Source organism: Globicephala melas, chromosome X (assembly GCF_963455315.2).
Source record: "Globicephala melas chromosome X, mGloMel1.2, whole genome shotgun sequence".
Classification (NCBI taxonomy): Eukaryota; Metazoa; Chordata; class Mammalia; order Artiodactyla; family Delphinidae; genus Globicephala; species Globicephala melas.
Window position 1 is genome coordinate 124,669,767 of NC_083335.1, and position 20,335 is coordinate 124,690,101.

At 53.9% G+C, this 20,335-nt stretch overlaps 1 protein-coding gene across 4 annotated transcripts in view; it reads left to right on the forward strand.

The window, feature by feature from the left end:
* Positions 1–19,994, forward strand: part of SHROOM2 (shroom family member 2) — a 146,170-nt gene extending 126,176 nt beyond the window's left edge. For 3 of the 4 annotated variants that reach the window (XM_060292684.1, XM_030837336.3, XM_030837333.3), the window contains 5 exons: positions 3,250–3,903; positions 8,050–8,568; positions 9,658–9,829; positions 14,382–14,654; positions 17,264–19,994. In XM_060292684.1, coding sequence (XP_060148667.1) covers positions 3,250–3,903; positions 8,050–8,568; positions 9,658–9,829; positions 14,382–14,654; positions 17,264–17,530 — 1,885 coding nt within the window. In that variant the 3' untranslated portion in view covers positions 17,531–19,994. Of the gene's footprint in view, positions 1–3,249; positions 3,904–8,049; positions 8,569–9,657; positions 9,830–14,381; positions 14,655–17,263 lie in introns of those variants that run through there. The other variant, XM_060292685.1, reaches the window with a different exon arrangement.
* The last annotated feature ends 341 nt before the right edge of the window (positions 19,995–20,335 follow it).

Consider the following 20,335-nt stretch of genomic DNA (forward strand, 5'->3'; position numbering starts at 1 on the left):
TTCTCCTCCCCGTGTCCTTCACAGCGTCCAGTCGGCCTGCTGGGCTCCAGCCCCCAGAGGGGGCTGCGGGTCTGTGGAATCCTCAGCCGCTGAGAACCTGCCGGCCTGTCCTCCCTGCCCTGGGAGCTGCTGTCTCCTTGGTAACAGGTCCTGAGTGTGTTCCACAGGGGAATGAGCACCCGAAGCCGTATATCGCGGCTGCCTTTGCAGTTCTCCTTTGCGCTGCTGACTCCCCGCTCCTGGGTCCACCCTGGAGTGCGTGCAGGGAGATACTCAGTTGCTTACTCGCCCGTGCAGAGTCCTTAACTCATTGTATATTCTTGGTCTTTACGTCTGGATCTTGCTATCACCATTGACTGTGAAGATACAATAGAAGGGGATATACGTGCATATACACGGATACCACACAGACACGTGCGACACGTGATATGTAAGCACACACACATTATCCATGTTATGTACAAACTAGTCACTTGGAACCTATTAGAAACACAGGTTGGAATATGACCCCAGTAGAACCCCAAATTCCCGCCTTTAGTCCTTTTTTCCTTTGTGAGCTGGATTTCCTGAATTCTTACCAGCTGGGACAGTAAGAACCAATTCATGCTTTTATGGCTTTCACTTTGCAAGTTCGGGAGGAAGCCAAGAAAAAATCAGGGGTGGAGGACAAACTTGGCCCAGAAATTGCCACGTGAAGTTAGATGTGGGGTGGGCCACAGGGGACTAACTGTACTCCTCCAATGAGAAGTGGCCAGGCAGCCCTCACTTAGAGAGTGCCCTCAGGTCCTGCGAAGGCTGCGGCGCTAGTAAGGCAGGAAGGAGCCCGGGGCACCTGCTGACGACAGAAGGTCTTTTGCTCTGAGTCACTGTCCCACTCTCAGTGGGGCTTTGCTCCTACAGGTGTGACCTCTACCTTCTCTGGGTAGATCTTAGCGTGTCCTGTCTAAGGCACTTTGCAAATAGAGCTCCTTTTATTTTTATTTTTTAAATTTACTTTTGGCTGCATCGTGTCTTCGTTGCTGTGCGCGGCCTGTCTCTAGTTGTGGCGAGGCGGCGGGGGGGGGGCCTACTCTTGGTTGCAGTGTGCGGGCTTCTCATTGCCGTGGCTTCTCTTGTTGTGGAGCACGGGCTCTAGGCATGCGGACTTCAGTAGTTGTGGCACAGGGGCTTAGCTGCTCCGCGGCATATGGGATCTAACCGGACCAGGGCTTGAGCCCGTGTCCCCTGCATTGGCAGCCGGATTCTTAACCACTGCACCACCAGGGAAGTCCCTAGAGTTCCTTTTAAATTAACATATTAAATATGAACCCAGATGGCCCAAGACGCTTAGATTTTAGCAGTAAATTGTAGCTGATCTAATTCTCCGTTTTAATGAGGTGGTGGCTATTCATTTAATAGGTACCAGGTGCTTTCGTGTGGGTCTGTGGATGCTAGAGTTCAAGAGTTTTATAATAAGCAAAAAAGTTCAAGTGTTCCTCAACTCTTTGAAGTGAAAGATTGGGGAGGCGTTCATGAATTGTCATAAATTAGGTTTTACTGTCTTAAGAGGCACTATGGTTTCAATGGAAGGGAGGCACGAGGTTTGCTTTTCCGCGGCAGGCCAGATGAAGTAGTGTGTGACAGGGCATCTGAGCTGTGAGTCACACTTCTCCCACTGTTGTCCATTTGATGACGTCTTTACTTGTGGTCAGTGCGCCCTTTTCTTTAATTAATGCAGATGTACAGTGTATGTTTGCTAGGCCACAAACAGGCTGTTTAAGTTAGCATAAAATTCAAGTTAACTTATGTGTAAGCCGGAATGACTTTCCCAGACCTCAGTAAGTTAGCATTTCTTTCATCAATGTGTGCCCAGTACAGATTAAAAAAATAAAAATAAACAACACCTAACTTCCCCGAGCTGGGTTAATATTGTCTTAATTTGGAAGCAGAGAACAAACCTCTGCCCCTTTTAGGGTCCCAGCATGTCTGGCTCTCTTCTGTCCTCCTGCAGATGCTGAGCCCTTGCAGCTGCTGTCTCTGGGCTGGAGGTAGTGCCAGTGGGGAGTGTGGCCCCAGCTGGCTGATGGGGGAAGGGAGGGGAGTTGGGGGTGGTCCATGGTCTACTCTCGACCAGCCATTGAACCTGGAAGGGACCTTTCTCCTGAGGACATAGCAAGACAGACATGCAACGAGCAGTTGACTCTGAGTACAGCTGCCTGGATGGGGTTGGGACATCTGTAATGCCCAGGCCTGGTATCGTGTCCCGGGAGGAGGACACACGTCCAGGGCCCCAAGGGGTTGCCAGGGTGTGTGGGGAGGAGGTCTTCTATCCCACTTGTTTCGCAGTAGGTTACATCTCTTACTGGCACTTGTGCTCTACCTACTGGGTCTCTGATTGCTGCCCTTTTTAGGGTCTCCTTTAACAGCTCTGAGGGTGTCTTAACGGAGAACAGCTCTTCCTGTGAACGGAAAAGTCAGTCAGAGGCTCATTTTATTATTCAGTCAGGTCGGAAGAAAGTGTGTCAGCGAAAGCAGCAAAGGCGTGGCCGGCTGACTTGTTGCGAGTTTGACGGTTATTATAACGCCCACGAGCTGTAGCTTCGGCACAGCTATACGTGCATGTGGAGCATGCCTGCATGTGTTTTGCAGGGGTGTGTGTGTGTGTGTGCGCGCGCATGTAAGTACGTTTCAGGGAAAGAGAGAAATGGATACGGATGTGGAAATGGATGAGTATGGAAAGATCAGTGTCGCACTGCAGCTTCCAAAACGAAGCCTCTGTTTTTCTTCTATTTAACGACAGACTACTGATTTTAAAGTTTATCAGTTCACTTGCTGCCCGTCTTAGAAAGTTCCGTCCCTTTGTATATGGCGATTTCCCGAAATAAACCACGTGAAAATATTGTTGCAACATGAAGTAAACATTTCTGAATATCACAGTTTGAGGATTTCTACACACATTGTTTTTTTAAATGTTTGTGTGAATTATATTTTGCCCCCAAATTGCAGTCTGTGTGTACACGTGTGTGTGTCTGTAACGTGCGTACCTCCTGTCCTGTGGTATGACATGCCAGCGTACTGGCGAATGTCCAGTGTGGGTTTGGCGTTGATGCCTTGTGTTAGGAATCGCAGCGGGGACAGGCGCAGGCAAACGTATGTGGATTGAATTTCTTAACATGACTGAAGGAGGTTATGGAGACGTGGGTGTAGTCCTGTTTGGGGAGAAGATGTTAACTGGAACCGTTGGCTCATTTTTCTTCCCTTCTCCCCTAGACAAGCAGATGCCCCGTGTGCAGAAGACAGTCCAGGAGCGCAGCGGGACCCCCAGCAGCCGTCCCAGGTCTCTGAACCAGCTGGCTCCCGGGAAGCTCCCGAGGTGCCCCCGGAGGGCCGTGGCCGGGCGGGGACCCTTCCTTGCGATTACAGATACCCGGAGGAACGCGCGCCCGCGGACCGGCCTGCCGCCCCGCACGCCCGGGGGCAGGACCCCCGGCCCCTGAGCGCCGCCCCGCTCTCCCGGAGGCCCGCCCCACAGAGGCCGCCGCCGCCCAGGCGTGAGCCCAGGCCCTTGGCGGGCGCACCTGCGCCTGCTCACCTGGGCGCGCCCGGCAGGCCCCGCCCCCTGGCCCCGGAGGTGTGCTCGTGCTCGGACCGCCCGGCCCTCGCCCGCTGCAGCCCCGGCGCCTCGGCGGAGAAACCGAGTGCCGCCCGGCCCGCGGCAGATGGCCCGCGGGCTGCGGGGGAGCCGGCCGGGCAGCATGTAGACGAGCGCGCAGGCTGGCCCCGGCGGGAGGCGCCGCTCCTTTCCAAGTTCCGGCCCTTGCAGACCTCCGCCATGGAGACCTCGCGCTCCCCGTCGCCTCAGTTCGCGCCGCAGAAGCTGACGGACAAACCCCCGCTGCTCGTCCAGGATGATAATTCCACCAGGTACTGTCTCTGGACGGCGGCCTGAGGCCTTCTTCCCCTCTGCCGGCCCCCTTCCACCGTGGGAGGCTTTCAGCGCTCCTTTCCTGGGTGGTGAACCACTGCCGCCTTGCTCCCGGCTCCCCGTCCTGGAGTTTAAGTGGGTCCTGGGGGCTGACATGGGGGAGAACCCACCACTCGAGTGGTCAGCTGGATTGTTAACTTGCTGGGGGCTTTCCTGCCCCACAGGGGGTGAGGGAGGTAAAGGAGGGAGTAGACTGTCCCCTGGTCCTGTTCCCAAGCCCGACAGGTTGGTAGCTGCGTTACCTACAGGCTTCTGCACAGCGGGGCTGGTTTTCCCAGCTGAGTTCTGTTTGTAATCAAGTTTAACCTAAGCATGAGACTTTCAAGCAAAATCGGTGTTTTTCGTGATGTCCAGTATTTCCACATGCCTTTTTTTCTAGTTCTTTTTATATGAAAAGGCTGAGGTGGTGTCTACCTTTTATTAAAGCAGAGGAAAACTCGATCCCGTCCCATGGTGCTGTTCTCAGGGTCACCGGCATGGGATTGTCGGTTGTGCCCACTGAGCCACTGGTGAATGCTGTCAGGCAGGGACCAGTCAAGAAATGAGAAATAGAAGGGGGGGAATTTTCTTCTCATTCTCTAGAGCACTGGTTCTCAGCCGGGGGGGTGGCATTGCGGCCCCCAGGAGGACACTGGGCCGTGTCTGCAGACGTTTTGGGCGTCACAGCTGTTGGGCGTGGGGCTTGTTCCTCGGCTCCTGGCATCTGTTGGGCGGAGGCCAGGGGTGCCGCTTAGTATCCTACAGTGCCCAGGACGGCCCCCCAGCAAAGAATTCGCTGGCCCTGCATGTCAGTACCGTCTGATATAGTAGCTACCAGTCGCACGTGGCCATAGCGATATAAGTTAATGAGAATGAAATGAAACCCGTTGCTCAGTTGCGCCCTCTGGGGCTAGTGGCTACCACCCTGGACAGCCCAGATGATGGCTGACTTCATCATCATGGAAAGTTCTGCTAGATCTCCCCGCTGTAGAGTCTTGAACTTTGTTTTTTTTTTTTAACCCTTAAGATAACTTGACAGAGAGGAAACAGTACTGATAGCGTCCTGGGTCTCCGTGCGTGGCATGGCCAAATGCGGCTGCACCTGCGGGCCGGCACTGTTCTGCATCGTTCAGAATGCAGGTGTCACTTAGAGATCCTTTCTGTTGGCAATGTTGTTCAGCCCTGAAAGGGAGGAGAAGCGATGAAGTAGTTTGTGTGGTTGGTGGAGTGTGTTGGTACCGCTGTAGGGAAGGTGACCGGGCCCCTCGGGTCTCGGGAGCTGGTTTGGGCACAGCGGGCTCCACGGCTTTGCGGAGAAACAGGGCCACGTGTTTGCTCAGTGCTCACCACGTCTGTAGACTTCAGGAGGTGGGAAGTGGCTCATACTGTACTGAGTTCGGTGTCCCCGTCCCCAGAGCGGGTGTTACCGGTTAGCGTGGGCCTGAGAGAGTGGCATGCCCTTGGCATACACTGCGAACCTGGGGCCGGCGCTCCACACGAGCGCTGGCCGGCTCCATACCCACCATCAGCCACCAACGGGCAGCGAGCGCAACACAGTGGCCGGGGCCTCGCAAGCTGCCTGGTGTTTGGGCACAGCTCAGAGACTCTCTTCTTGTCTGCACGTGTGCTGACTGATTTCTTGAGCACTACCCGCCCCCCTCATCTCCCTCCGCGTTCATCTGTCCCTCCCTCCAGTTACCTCTGCTGGGGAACCAGCCAGGGTGCAGAGCAGCTCCTGTGTCCCTGAGACACGCCTTCCCGAATTCAGCAGGCAGGTCCAGAGCCCTCCCTCGTGCCAGGCCACGGAAGGGATGCCGCGACGCAGAAAGTGCAGCCTTCCCACCCTGTGGGGAATTTCAGAGTCATTCACTCCGAATAAAAATGCCTCAACTCCTGTTGCAAAGCCAGGAAGCTTACTATGAAAAAACTTCTAAAATTTTGAGGGTTTTGCTGGTTTACAACAACATGGAGACAATGCCCAGCAGCACGGGCGAGTGAAAATGAGAGATTTCATTGCGCCCAGCAGTGTTCCCAGGAGATTTCCTGGGGCCGGTTTCTGGGTTTGGGAGCGTGTGTGAGCATGGAGCTGGGGGGCTGCTTCGGGGTCGTTCGGACAGTCTTGCGGTCACCTCGGGCATCTTGTGGTTGGAGAATCTCCTTGTGGGGGTTGTGGTTTATCAGACCCAGGGTGGCATGTGGGCTGAGGGCTCCCTCGGGACTGGGTATGTGAGCACAGCGGGTTGGACTGCTTGCTGTGGGGGGCTGGGCCCCTGTGGGCGGCCGGCGGCTCACCTGGACGGAGCCCGCGGTCTGGGAGGAGCCGCTGCACGGAGAGGGGGCCAGGCCCGGCACAGCCCGCATCCTCCATCCCTCCTGGTCCGGCTTACCATGAGGAACGGGTGCGGTCTGGCTGCGGTAAGGTCTTGTCCACTGTGTTTTGTCTTCACTTTGAGGTAGAAGTTCATCAGACTTCTTAAATGTGAAAGTCTGCCTAGGTTTCAAGAGGAGAGATCATTTGTGCTTAGAAATGACCAGGAAGAGATGCTTTGTTGGAAAGTATAGGACAACCTGCGGAGGATTTGTTTTTGTTTTTACCTCGTGTCTTCCTTCGCTGGAAATTAAGTTTCCCCACGAATCGGGCCGGGGGAGATGCAAATACAGGCTGACTTTGAAGTCCCTAACAGGAGTTGAGGGTCTCTACGCATGGAATGCAAGGAATGGAATGAAGAGGGGTTCTTGTTTGTGTGTCCTTGCTTTGATAAGATGCCAGAATTTTCCTTCGGAAGTTCAGCATGTCTCAGCAGTATTATGCACGGAGTGACAGCCTTTTGAAATTTATTCACTAAGAAGGCACGACAGGGACTATATATGACCACCTAGATTAATAAACAAACACCTCTGCTCTCAGTGGTTTCTGCTGGAGGAGAGAAGAAAATAAAGTTATTTCATTGTAGCCTGCATGCCCCACCCTTAGGAACAAGGAAAGAACCGTAATGTGTTGTGTTATGCCCCTTGTGCACCATAAGATTACGTCCATTCGGATCATAGAAATGGTTTTACGCTGAGTTAGGAACAAGTCGGGGTGTTGGTTGTATGATTTTGGCCTGTCTTTTGCCTTCCCTCCTGGCTACCAGCAGATGGCTCTCTTTCTCCAATTTGTCCTTCAAGGGTATTTGAAATGGATTTGTGTCCCAGCGGCCCTGGTCCGGGGGATCCCCCGGCACCAGCCGGCTTTCGGGTGGCCCCTGACGCAGCCCCATTGCCTCGACCAGGCCGTTCCTTTCCGTTTTCTCTTCCATGTGGCTGCTCGAGGTGCCTCCCCCGCTTTCACCGACAAACTTTTTTTATTTTATTTTATTTTTTTTTAAAAGGACGCCTGCATGAGTCATTTCCAAGATAGCGCAGGAGCAGCGTGTCCCATGTTCGCTGCTGGATTCTTATCTGTCTGGTATGAAATGCCGTGTGGAGGGCAGCTCGAAGTGTGGGGCAGTGGCAGGCAGGTGGGGTGAGACCCGGGGCGCACGAGGGTCCAAGGACGCTTCCAACCGGGACCAGGACCGGGCGGCGCTCAGCGTCTGCTCAGAACACGGCTGCTTGTTCTAAAGGAGTCCTCCGGCCACCGCGAGGACCACGCAGGCACCCAGCTGTGAGAGACGCTGGCTGACGCACCGGCGCTAATTCTGTGAAACACGCCTGTCTGTTGCAGGGCTCCCTTGCAAAAGAAAATTTCACTGAGCAGGCTTCTTACCGTTGGCTCTGCCATTGACCTAAAAACAAATGAGCATCACACTGCCCTTCTATCTGTCAGTAAGCCCACGGATGTGCCTTCAGGCGTGCAGGTGACCGTTGGAAAACGGAAAGACACCTACACGCCCAGGAGGCTTAGGAGATCAAGGTAGGGGTGGCAGGCACTCCTCAACCTGGTCTCCCCATCCTGGGACGTGTGACCATGAAGGCTTCTCCCCTGGGGCCGCTGCAGGCCTTTGAGTCAGGCTTCCCAGGCTGTAAGGGGATGCGGAAACCAGCCGATTTCTCATCCAATTTCTAATTCTGGTCTGTGCCTGGGCGTACAGCGTGTCTTTAACAGACGGCCCTTCTCTTTGCAGAATCGAGCGGGTGATGGACAACAACACCATGGTGAAGATGGTGCCCATCAAGATCGTGCACTCGGAAAGCCAGCCCGAGAAGGAGAGCCGCCAGGGCCTGGCCCGCGTCCCGGAGCCACCCGTGCTGCCCAGCGGGCTCGAGCGGGACCAGATCAAGACACTTAGCACGTCCGAGCAGTCCTACTCCCGCTTCTGCCTGTACAGCCGCCAGGGCGCCGAGCCCCAGCCCCCTGGCACCCCGGTGCCCACGGCCAAGGACAGCCGGGCCTCCACGCCCACACTCAGCTACGTGAAGGCCAAAGAGAGGACTGCCGAAGACCTCAAGTCGGAGGAGCTGGCCCGCGAGATCGTGGGCAAGGATAAGTCCCTGGCGGATATCCTGGACCCCAGCGTGAAGATCAAAACCACCATGGACCTTATGGAGGGCATCTTCCCCAAAGACGAGCACCTCTTGGAGGAAGCTCAGCAGCGGAGGAAGCTGCTCCCCAAAATCCCCTCTCCCAGAACCACAGAGGAGAAGTGAGTAGACGCCGCCCTGGTTCTGCCCCCTGGCTGGATGTGGTTTTGCCCGGTGCCTCTTAGGCTTACAAGGGCGAGGGAGTGTATCTCTTTGTCTGTTTTCGTGACTGCTCTTTGGGGACAGATTTCCATAAGTGCTTATGAGCACTCTGGGGCTCTTCTGTCACCCTCCCGAAATTAAAAGCCCATTCTGGGGATGATGACGTCAGGTCCTGGCAAAGATGTGAAAATATACGTTTCCGGAGATGCCCACGGGGCTTCTTCTCATGAGGCGGTGGTTCTCAGCCGGAGGCTGTTGTCTCCCGCCACGGGACAGTTGGCAATGTCGCGATACACTTTCGGTTGCCACCACTGGGAGAGGTGCCCTGGCATCTAGTGGGTGGAGACCAGGGATGCTGCTTGCGGCTCTGCACTGCACGGGACGGCCCCCCCCCCATCAAAGAATGGTCCGGCCCCAAGTGTCACTAGTACGGAAGTTGAGAAACTTGTCACAAGAGGGGTGAAAGTTGAGACTACTTCTTAGTACATGTGTTTATGAAAGAGGCTTTCTGTTGTTGCTTATTTAACGGAGGGAGCGAACTTGCTGCAACAGGTTTCGTAAAGAGCGCTTTCCAGCCCGTCCTTCAGTCACCTGCCCACAAAGGTGTATCTGCTCACATCTCTCCTGTTTCTGTACATGGTCTCCATAAGCATCGTTGACTGACGGTAGGCGGGAGTACCAGGCAGACAGGAAGTCAGGCCGTAGCAAGAGGCAGCAAATGCGGCTGCTGGTAGAAAGGTGCCCGGTGACCTTGGGCGTGCGGCCACGCCTACGGATAGCGGCAGACCTCTCCCCATGGACCTCGGGCTCCCGGCGGATACCATCTGCACTCTCCTCCCTCCGGGGCGAGCCTTCGAGCACCACCTGGCGGGGTGTTTTAGTTCTGACCTCACAACCTACTCCTTCCCCACTCTTGCTGTCTCATCTCTCTAGCTGGTGCCTTTCCGTTAGCACCACCATTTGCCGGTCACAGCCCAGGCTGTGGGACTTGCGGGCACGTCTGTGTGTACGCTCAGAGCTAACGGGTGTTCTGATGTTTTGTTACCCAGGAAGGAGGAGCTGAGTGTGCCGGCAGCCGTGTCCCTGGCCACCAACTCCACCTACTACAGCACATCGGCCCCCAAGGCGGAGCTGCTGATTAAGATGAAAGACCTGCAGGACCAGCAAGAAGCCGAAGAGGATTCAGGGAGTGACGCCGACCACGACCTGTCGGTGAAGAAGGTAGGGGAGCTGCAATTCCAAACGAGAACGCGCCGGCTGGCTGGCAGGCAGGCAGGCCGGCCGGGGGCGGCACCCGGCTCCACCCCGACCCTGGGCCCTGCGCCGAGCGCCGTTGGTGTTGGGCTTCTATGTGGGACGCTGACATTTGGGCCTGTGTATTAAGCCCTTTGTGGGTGAGTCTTCTGTTCTAAAATTGGGCCTCTCTGCCAGGGTCTCTTTGCCATCTCTTTGTAATGAGATCCAGTGTCAAATTAGCTAGGTGGCCACCAGTCTCTCTCATTTTAAGGTCAACTGATATGTCTCTTCTACCCCAGTTAAATCCAGAGGGCTTAATTGTATGACCTTCTGCAAGGCACATGTCCTCTTTGACTATCCGTTTCAAATATCTGTGATCATCTGTGATCCGATGATGTTAATTAAATTCAACAGTACATTGTGAAGTGCGTTGTTAACCAAAAAGCATCATCTGTTCAACTCCAAAAACTCACCCAGGCACTTGGGGATACAGCAGCAGACAAAACAGACTGGAGTCAGTCTTTATTTCCCTGAAGGCACTTGAGTGCTCACAGAGGAGATGGATAGCCAACATAAAAACAAATATAAAAAAACAAACAGGGCCCCGTGGGCCCCTGCCCCCCACCTGCTCTTGTAAATACAGTTTTATTGCAACACGGCCACACTCGTTCATTTACATATGGTCTCTGGTAGCTTTCACGCTACACCAGCAGTGTTGAGTAGTTGCAACAGTGGCTGTGTGGTCCCTGAAGTCTAAAATATTTACTGTTTGGCCATTTATAGAAAAAGTTTGCCAACCCTTAATGGAGTAGGTCGGGTGGTCAGAAAACTAAAACAGCGTGAAGGACTAGAGAGAGGTAAAGGAGTATGATTGTAGAGAAGGCTCTGATGAGCGGATGATGAACAGAGACCTGGAGTGATGTGAGCCAATGTCTGGTTGATCTGGGGAGGGTCTGGGGGAGTGGGGTTGGGGCAGCAAGTGCAAAGGCCCTGGGGTGGGAGTTTTGTGACACGTGGGGGAAGCAGCAGTGACCAATAGCTGGAGCTGTGTGGACAAGGAAGGGGGAGGATTAGAGAGGAGGTCAGAGGTGAAATAGCGTGTAACCATGAGGTCACGGTAGGGACAAAATTATTGCTATCAGTGCCGATGTCTTCACTACTGTATGAGCTTCAAATCTTCACGGCATGTCAAGGGGCCAGACTTGTGACATCTAGGTGTGATTACCTGGTTTTTTTTTTTAGGAAGGATTTAGCATAAAGGGAGAAAGGAATTGCCCAAGGCAGTCAGTTTCAGAGGATAGCATGTGCTGTTGGTTTAATTCCAGGGGCTTTGAGCATGCGTAGTCAGCACCAGGAGAAAAAGGAGGGAACCAGCATTTGGTGCATTTTTCCGTACACTTAGCATCTTGGAAGGGGCTTTCATAAAAAATACCAATTTGCTTTGACAAGACCCTTGCAAAGGATAATGTTTAATACCTCCTCGTATTGTTAGTTGTTTAAAAAATGCCATTGATTGGTTTCAAATATGATAGACAAACCCATTCCAGAAGAAATACCCTGACCCTTGTGTAAAAGAAAGTGACTTTCAATTTAGGAAGTGATAGCCTTTTTTTAATTCAAAAAGGAAATGAAAACTAAGAGTTTTGGTCCTGGGATTTTAGAGGCCCTGTGTCTGGCACAGGGTACCATTTGCTTTCTTCTGGTTGTGTTTTCCACGTTCTTAAAAATAATGAATTTAAAAAAAGTGGTGTTATTCTCATACACCTAGAAAAAACATCCAGTTTGGACAGTTTTAATTTCGTCCACACCCTAGATGCAAAGAACTATGTTCTTTACACTGTGCCTTTGTTTCTCATGATGTACTGAATTTGGGAAGCAGCAGCCTTGGTACCGCTCCTTTCATCTGTCTGGGGCCTCTCCCGATTTCTTTGGGGGCACGAGATGCCGGCTTTGGGATTGACATGAGTCACTGTGAGCTTGCCCCCTGCCCATCACCCCACCAGGATTAACTTCCTAAGCCAGCTGACGCTTTTGGTTCAGTAAGCGTATGTCGGGCACTTTCACCCCAAGCAGGAAATGCTTTAAGCGCTAGGTCAGTGCTGTCGCTGACCCAGTAGTCCTCTTCTCCTGGCTGCGCTGCCTCTGCCGCCTTTCCAGTGCCCTCATATCTACGGTGTCACGCGCTTACGAAGTGTGCACGGGACGAGGAGAAGGGAGGGCTGTGCAGGTGCGCTTGGGAGGACTTGATGGCTCGCTTGATAGGAAAAATGCTGCATGGAGACCCTCTTTGGAAGCATCGTCCTGAGACACAGATCACCCGTATCAGGCATACGAAGTGTAGGGTGCCTCCAGCGCTTCAGCGGGTCTCCCGAGGTGGTTTGATTTTTTTTTTTTTTCCCTCCTGCCCAAATAGTCCCTGGGATGGGGCAGTGTCTACCGGACGGTAGCGGTGAGCTCGGAGCAGCTTCTCATGCACACTTGCAGCCTTGCCGGCAGCGGCTGTGGACAGGCGCCTACTGCATGCCAAGCAGCGGGCTGAGCCTCCGGCGATTTCACCCATCTTTATGTTAACCCTGGAGGTCGCGGCAACTGCTCCCTGCTCAGCTCTGGACACCATCCTGGAGGGTTTCACGAGACTGAGCCTTCTCCCTGCCGAGCCCTGCGGACTCCGTCTGGGGCCAGAGTTTGGAAACTGCCCCAGGACGGGGCGGGGGGGGGGGCGGTGGACAGCACGGACCATTTTCATGGGTCTGTTGTACATAAAATAGTGTTACTCACTGTGGAGCAACAGACTGAGTTTAAAAATCCTAATCGGACTTAACATTCCAACTAATTGTTTAATCCTCATTTGGGTGCGGGCAGCAGAGCACTGCCTCCGTTTTCATCACCCCAGCCTCGGGCTAGCACAGGGATGCGTTGGCCTCCTAAACCCCACATAACCTGCTGTGTCCGTCGACACGAGGTTGGCGGACTCGTGCAGGGCGGGTGGCAGCAGGGTTCCGAAAAGGACAACGGGTGACTTTGCTGCTCGCCGTTGGCCCTTCACCGCTCACCGTGTCAGGTCGGGCCGCCGGTTGGCATCCGCCATGCGTGGGTTTAACAGCAGAAGCACGTCCGTAGTCATGGGAACAGGGTTTTTCTGGGGAAGGCTTCCCTGCTGGACCCCTTCTGAGCGGTCCTTGTAATTTTTCTCAAATGTGATGACCCACGAGACAGATAATCTACTTTCTCTGCCCCTCAACTTGGACCACATGGTGCCGCTTCACTTCAGGATGGTGACCGATTAAAAGGTCTTTGTACGTGTCATTTTTGCTCTGTAAAAATTAGTCATTTCGAGAGCTGGCAGGAGGGGGGGAATGGGGAGCTCATATTGAATGCTCGGAGTTTCCGTTTCGGAGGATGGAGAGGATGTGGAGATGGGTGGCGGTGCTAGCCCACAGCACCGTGCACGCCTCAATGCCACGGAACAGCACACGAGAAAAGAGGCGGGACGGTAAACGTTGCAGCATGTATATTTCATGACGTTTAAAGAAGTCATTTATTTACATTTTGGTCAAATGGAGATCAGTACTTTATTATTGTGAAAGACTTGCCTAAGTTCATTGACATCCTTCATTTGTCTTAATTTTTATTGCTCATTCTACATGGAAGACATGTTTTAATCACGGAGTTCAGTACCAGACGTTCACTACCAGACTCAATAACTTGTGTGCATGTAAGTCTTCCAATTGGGAACTGCCAAAGAAGGAAGCGCAGAGACTTCCCTGGCGGTCCAGGGGTGAGGACTCGGCGCTTTCACTGCTGAGGGCCTGGGTGTGATCCCTGGTCGGGGAACTAAGATCCCACAAGCCGCACAGCGCGGCCAGAAAAAAAAGCAAAAAACAAAGAAGGAAGCACAGGGTATCACAGAGGCCCGGAGAATCCTTGCAAAGATACAGGCTGAAACGAGGTTTACCGTGAGTAGCCCCAGGGGTCCCACTCCTGCATAGTCTGATAGGACAGTCACAGGATGAGAATAGGTTTGTTCTGTTCCGTTTCTAAATCAAACGCCAATGATTGAACAGGAAGGCCTTATCCTTCCCCTAGGCTTAAACATCCCCAGTTAGTTATATTTATTTTTGGCTGCGTTGGGTCTTCGTTGCTGCACGCGGGCTTTCTCTAGTTGCGGCGCGCAGGCTTCTCATTGCGGTGGCTTCTCGTTGTGGAGCACGGGCTCTGGGCGCGCGGGCCTCAGTAGTTGCAGCACTTGGGCTTCAGTAGTTGTGGCTCACGGGCTCTAGAGCGCAGGCTCAGTAGTTGTGGCGCACGGGCTTAGTTGCTCCACGGCATGTGGGATCTTCCCGGACCAGGGCTCGAACCCGTGCCCCCTGCATTGGTAGGCGGATTCCCAACCACTGCGCCCCCGGGGAAGTCCCCCTGTTATTTACTGATGCCAAACAAGCTGCCGCCCGGCTGAGCTGAGTGGCCCGCAGATCCGGGATGGGTGAGGGGGTGCCGCAAGGCGGCCCTGACCGTGTCCCCTGCCCTGTGCCCACAGCAGGAGCTCATCGAGAGCATCGGTCGCAAGCTGCAGGTGCTGCGGCAGGCGCGGCAGAGCCTGCGGGAGGACATGCAGGCCAACAGCGCGCTGGGCGACGAGGTGGAGGCCCTGGCCAAGGCCGTCTGCAAGCCCAACGAGTTCGACAAGTTCCGCATGTTCATCGGGGACCTGGACAAGGTGGTGAACCTCCTGCTGTCGCTGTCCGGCCGTCTGGCCCGCGTGGAAAACGCCCTCAACAATCTGGACGACGGCACTGCTCCTGGCGATCGGGTAACTATGGCCAGGGCTGACCTGGAAGGCGCGGCGGGGTGTGGCTTTCCTGTGGGGGGTGGAGCAGACCGCCGGGAAGCCTCGTTCAGCCGCCGCGGCCATCTGTCCGCCTCGTAGCGCAAGACGCCGTTGAACGCCCAGGGCTTGCTGGCTCCGTCCTTGTAGCGGGGGCGGGGGGGGGGTGGGGTGGGGGGGAGGCGGCGCGGCGCGCGTCCGGGAGAGTGGACCTCTTCTCGTATAGTCCCACGACCGCTGCTAGTGTCGGTCTCTTCCTAGTAACCTTTCCCCACCGCAGGTAAGTGGGTAAGTGGAGCTCCCCCACTGCCTGACGAGTCCTCGGCCCCCGGTGACAGTGCCGTTTGATGGTGACTTGGTTGCTGGGACTTCACAAGAGGGCCGCAGGGTCTAGAATGAGTCTAAGAGCTGCTCTGCTTTCCTCCTCCCTTCACAGCAGTGCAACTTGGGACATTTCTTAGTGGGTCTGCATGTCTGCTCTTTGCACATGCAAGACACCGTCTACCTCACAGGCTTTACTACTTCGTAGGTCAGGTAGCAGGAGCACATCTAGTTTGCTTCTTTCCACATAATAGGCCTTCAAAATGATCATCTTCATCATTAATAAGGCACCTTAACTTCTCTACAAGGGGAGCAGAAAAGGCACCCCTCCCCCTGGACTCCAGGTGAGAGTGGTTTCAGGTTACACAGAAAGATCTTACAAAGCGCGTGGCTTTGAGCCCATGATCTTTTGTGCTTAGCCAAGTCGTTAGTGACTATCAATCACGGAACGTATTGCATAAGGGTCGAAAAAGTAACGGGCTTTGGACCCCGATCCCCTTGGACCCCGATCCCCTTGGGTTACGTTCGCATTCCATTTTGCTGCTCTTGCCGTCTTTGCCCAGTTTATCTGAAAGAACTTAGGGAAATAACATGAATGGGAAAGAGAGACTTACTTGTAATTGAAATAGTAAACTCTCAAGGATCGATTAAATGAAAAATAGTAATATCTTTGCAGCCCAGCTCATCCTTATCTCCCCTTGCTTGGGACTGACCAAGCCTTACTTAGAATTGGAGGAAGTAGAAGCAGTCACACACCGGGGACCGTGGTCCTCCTGGGGACCTGGCTGCATAGCTCCTAACTGCATCCCTAGGGGGGCCGTGGGAGGGAGGAGAAGCAGACAGGCGCTCTCCCCCGTGGCTGTGTGTGGCTGATGCAGCGTCACCTTCGTGGACCCAAAGGAGTGCTCAGTCACCACGTCCAGGGGCAGCACAGTGGGCTAGCCTCCCGTGTGGCCGGTGCCAGATGAACATCTCCGGGTCCGGCAGCCAGGGCTTGGGAAAGCTGCGGTTTGCAGAGACAGGCACGCTAACGAGTGAAAAGATGTGGCCTCAGGCTGTAGGCGGCTTCCCCTGTCTTCCCAGGTAGAAAATGAGCACGTGGGCAGATGCAGACACGTGAATCCCTCCCTCCCATCAGCAGCTTCTAGTTGCCAGGGAGCCCAGCTGACCTTAGTGGCCCGAACCGCATTTCTCGCATCAGTTGAGGTCTGTTTCCCTTTTGGTTGGCATGAATTGGCCTTATACCTTGCCTCTTGCCGTGAAAATACATTGTCTTTGTTTCACAAGCACCTGAAGCTCAAAGTGTCCCCCGGAACAGGTGACCCCAAAAGGTTGTGCAGTCAGGGGCACTTCCCGGAAGCCTCACCCCAGGAGCAGCTTCTGCTGTCAGCCTCCGTTTCATAGCAGCTCACCTTTTCTGAGCTCTTTCTGTGGATCGGCGCTCTGCAGAGCACTCGCGCACCCGGGATGCTCATGCGTGGCCGTGGGTAGAATGTCCAAGCTGCAAGGTGGCCCTGCTGGTGTCAGAAACTCGCACCGAGGACAGGGCGTCCGTGGCTTCTGCCAGCCGGCACTTGCAGACATCTACCGCGTTCACCTCTCCCCCCACTCAGTTTTCATTAAAGTTAGAGAGGGCAGGGGAAGTAGGGGCGCGCCCTGTGGGCAGACAGCGAGTGCTGCGTTCTGGAAACGGGGGCGTCTGTGTGACCCAGGGCGGGACCCTCGGAAGGAGAGAGGGCACCTCCCCGACAGGCGCGGTCTCGCCCCCCGCCCCGCCGCCCCCTCTCACGGCCTCGGCTACAGCTTTGCTCCCGGGCTGCAGCTCCGTCTGCCGGCAGGGTCTAGCAGTCCTGCCCTGGAGTCTCTTTAGAACCTGCGCCTTGTGTCCGTTTGGCCACGGTATCGGCAGGGAAAGGCCTTGGACGCACACCAGCTGCCTCAGCCCTTTGCTTTCTGAGCATCTCCCGGTCCTGGAGCATTTCGTGCCTGGATGGCTCCCGTGTTCCTCACGGCCTTTCACGGAGACAGGAGCAAGTGGAGGTGGCAGCGGCCCAAGAGCGCCAACGGGGGAGCTGGCGCTGGGGCCTCTGCTCCGCGAGGTGCCTCCTGCCTACGCCCCAGGTGCTTCTGCGCGGGTCCCTAACTCGGGTGGCATCAGGGTCTCCACTGGACCAGCCCCCAAAAGAGCTGCCGGACACCGTTCCCCCCCCCGGCCCCCCCCACCACCGCCACTGCCTGGTCCCCAGCAGGCTCGTCTCTCTCTGTCTCTCCAGCAATCCCTGCTCGAGAAGCAACGGGTTCTGATCCAGCAGCACGAGGACGCCAAGGAGTTGAAGGAGAACCTGGACCGCCGGGAGGGCATCGTGTCCGACATCCTGGCCAGCTACCTCAGCCAGGACAGCCTGGCCGACTACGTGCACTTCGTGAGGATGAAGTCGGCCCTCCTCATCGAGCAGCGCGAGCTGGAGGACAAGATCCACCTGGGCGAAGAGCAGCTCAAGTGCCTGCTGGACAGCCTTCCGCCCGACAGAGGCAAATGAGGGGCCTGCGGCCCGACGCCTCCCCAGCGGGGCACGCAACATGAGGCAGATGAAAACCCCAGCCTGGACTTAGGTCCTGGAGAGGGAATCCCTCCCAGAACCAAATGGCCGTTAGAAAAGCAATAATTTCCGTGGGCGCGTTTGGGATGATTGATTGAATGTCTTAGTTCCCCTCCTGAATGCTGAGCAGAGTGGCTCCCCGTCACCCTTGGCCTGGAAGCAACCCCACGTGGCGCCCGGTGAACGGTGAGTTCCCGAGTACGGACTGAGCTCTGGTCCCGAGGTGCACGCACGTGGTCCTTGCCGGCTCGGGTCTGCCCTTCCGTATTCCCACGCTGCACCCCTTCCTCCTCTCAGGAGGCAATGAGCGCGTGTCGGGCAAAGCCTGGCGCACGACCTCTCCGGTGGGTCACGGGAGGTGGCGGCTGCCGGCTTCTCCTGTTGGCCCAGAAGTGTTGAGCGGTCGTTGTCTGTCCCGTAAGGATGATCTGCGACCCAGCAAAAATCAGGATGATACTTTAGTAACACTCTGCAAAGGTGAATGGTTTTCCATTTGGTTAAAAACCAGCTGTGAAAAGAAGAGCGTACATGTTGGGTTCACTCACTCTAAAATTGCCACTTAAATAGCGTTCGCGCTTTAAAACACACGCAAAGCAGACACGCGGTTTTAGGACTTCTCGGCTGATGTCACGGTTCAAATGGTATTTTCCTGCAAAGAGAAATTACTTGGCTAAAAGCGTGTCCAGTAAATGTGCTTGCTAGGTGTTTTTTTGCTTAAGGCCGACGAGATATTTCTTAACTTACTCTTTCCCCAGAACATTTATTTTGCGTGTGTATGATCCTTAATTACAATTGGCAATTTCTCTCTTTTTGCCTCTATTTGTTACCGTGCCGTAAGGGCCACATACCGTTTGAGAACCGTTGCTCTGGTTTCTCAGAGGTCCCGGTGGACCACAGAACTCCTAGACCCAATCTTTTTCTGCCACACAGTGTACAGCTCCTAGTACCCTTTTTTAGTGGTTGAAATTGTGAGATGGTAAAGAGTCTATTCACTAAAGAAAACTGTCAAGCTGTCATTTTCCACTGGACAGATCACAGGCTAGGAGAAAATAACTTGCAAATCATGTATGTGACAAACCGTTTGTATCCAGAATGTATAAGAACGCTCAAACTTAACAGTAAGAAAACAAACAGCCCGATTAAAAGGTGGGCAAAAGACTGAAATAGACACTTCACCAAAGAGGATATATGCATGGCAAGTAAGCACGTGAATCGCTGTTCTAGCCACCAGTGGCGTGGTTCTCACGTACTTCTTTTTAATCTGATCACCGTGGAGTGGTGAGTTTCGTCACAGTGCTCATCTGTTGAAATGTGTGGTTAATGGCGGGAGAAGCCCTAGGATAACTTCACGTCGAGGTCATGTGCAGACTTTGGTTTGACCTGTGAGATCGTTTTACTCCTTATTCCTCTTACTCCTATAAAATAAGTTTTCCAGCGGCGGGGGGAGATGTCCCTCTGTCAGCAGTGGCTGCTGCCTTACCAAACACAGACGCACGCAAATGTCTTAAAGGACACTAACTAGGTCATACTCGCCAGCCAGAGGGGAGACTGGACTCCCGGGCTGCCGCAGTGATCTCCGTGCACCCGTAGAGGGGGCCGACCTGGCAGGCGTCCGTGATGCTGGCAAAATAAACACTCCTTTGGCAGCCCACCGACGCCAAAGAGAAATGCCTTTTCAAGTTTTTACTCCTATTCAATTAAGCTATTCCTGACTTGAAAAATCCCTCTTCTGCCAACGAAGTGTCCTTGCCACGTGGTGTGGGTCACTTGCTGTGAAAACTGATCACGTCAGGAAAGGTAAAGCTGGCTGTCCATGGACACCCCCCCCCCCGCACACTGCCCCTGCTTCCTCCTTCGGGGAGACAACCACGGTGATTTCCGTGTTTTTAATTGTCACAAAGCTTTTACCTGTGATTCTTTCCCTTCAAATACAGTATTGTGATCATTTTGATGATATGTCTGTAAAATGTGAAAATAGAATTTGTGTCTGTATCCAGCTTTTTGGTGTCTTTTGAGCCCTTTCTCTTCTACATAGCAATATATAGTGCTCTACTGTCCTTTTAACAAAGCACATAGAATCACAACATTCCCGTTTGCCTCTTCAATGTCTGGTTAGTGGGGACCCACAGATTGCAGTGAGTCAATGTACATAACTTTGTATATAGTTATGTTATTGCATATAAAGACAATCTGGTGCTAATGTTTTGCCCTTGGCATTCTTCGGTGGTGGCTGATAGCTCACCCTTGGTCATAGCTCAGCTGTGGAATGCTCTGTATAGTGAGATTCCAGTCAGGGGCGTTGCGCCTTTGGAAGATGCGTACAGATTTCACGCTCAATACTTTCACTTACGTCTCAACAGATCATTCTGCTTGACGTTCACAAAATAAATGGTGTCCTTCCGTGAACCGAGCATGTCTTTGATTTACATCTTTTTTTTTTTTAAGAATTGCAATATCCTTACCGTATATTAGATTCTTCAACCATTGATAAATGGTGGGATTAATTCTGTGTATGTATGTCTGTGACTATTTCTGCCAGTCTAGTAAAGGGCAGTCAATTTTCAGTCAGGAAAATGTCACAGACACAGGTTGTATAAGTCAGTGCCTGCCACAGCAGTGCTGTGTAACAAGCACTGTAAAATCGCAGCAGGGTCCAGTGAGACGTATTCCGTTAGCTCATGAAATTGGAGATCAGGCTCTACTCCACGTGCCTGTCATGTTCCTCCTGGCACCAGGATTTTGGCC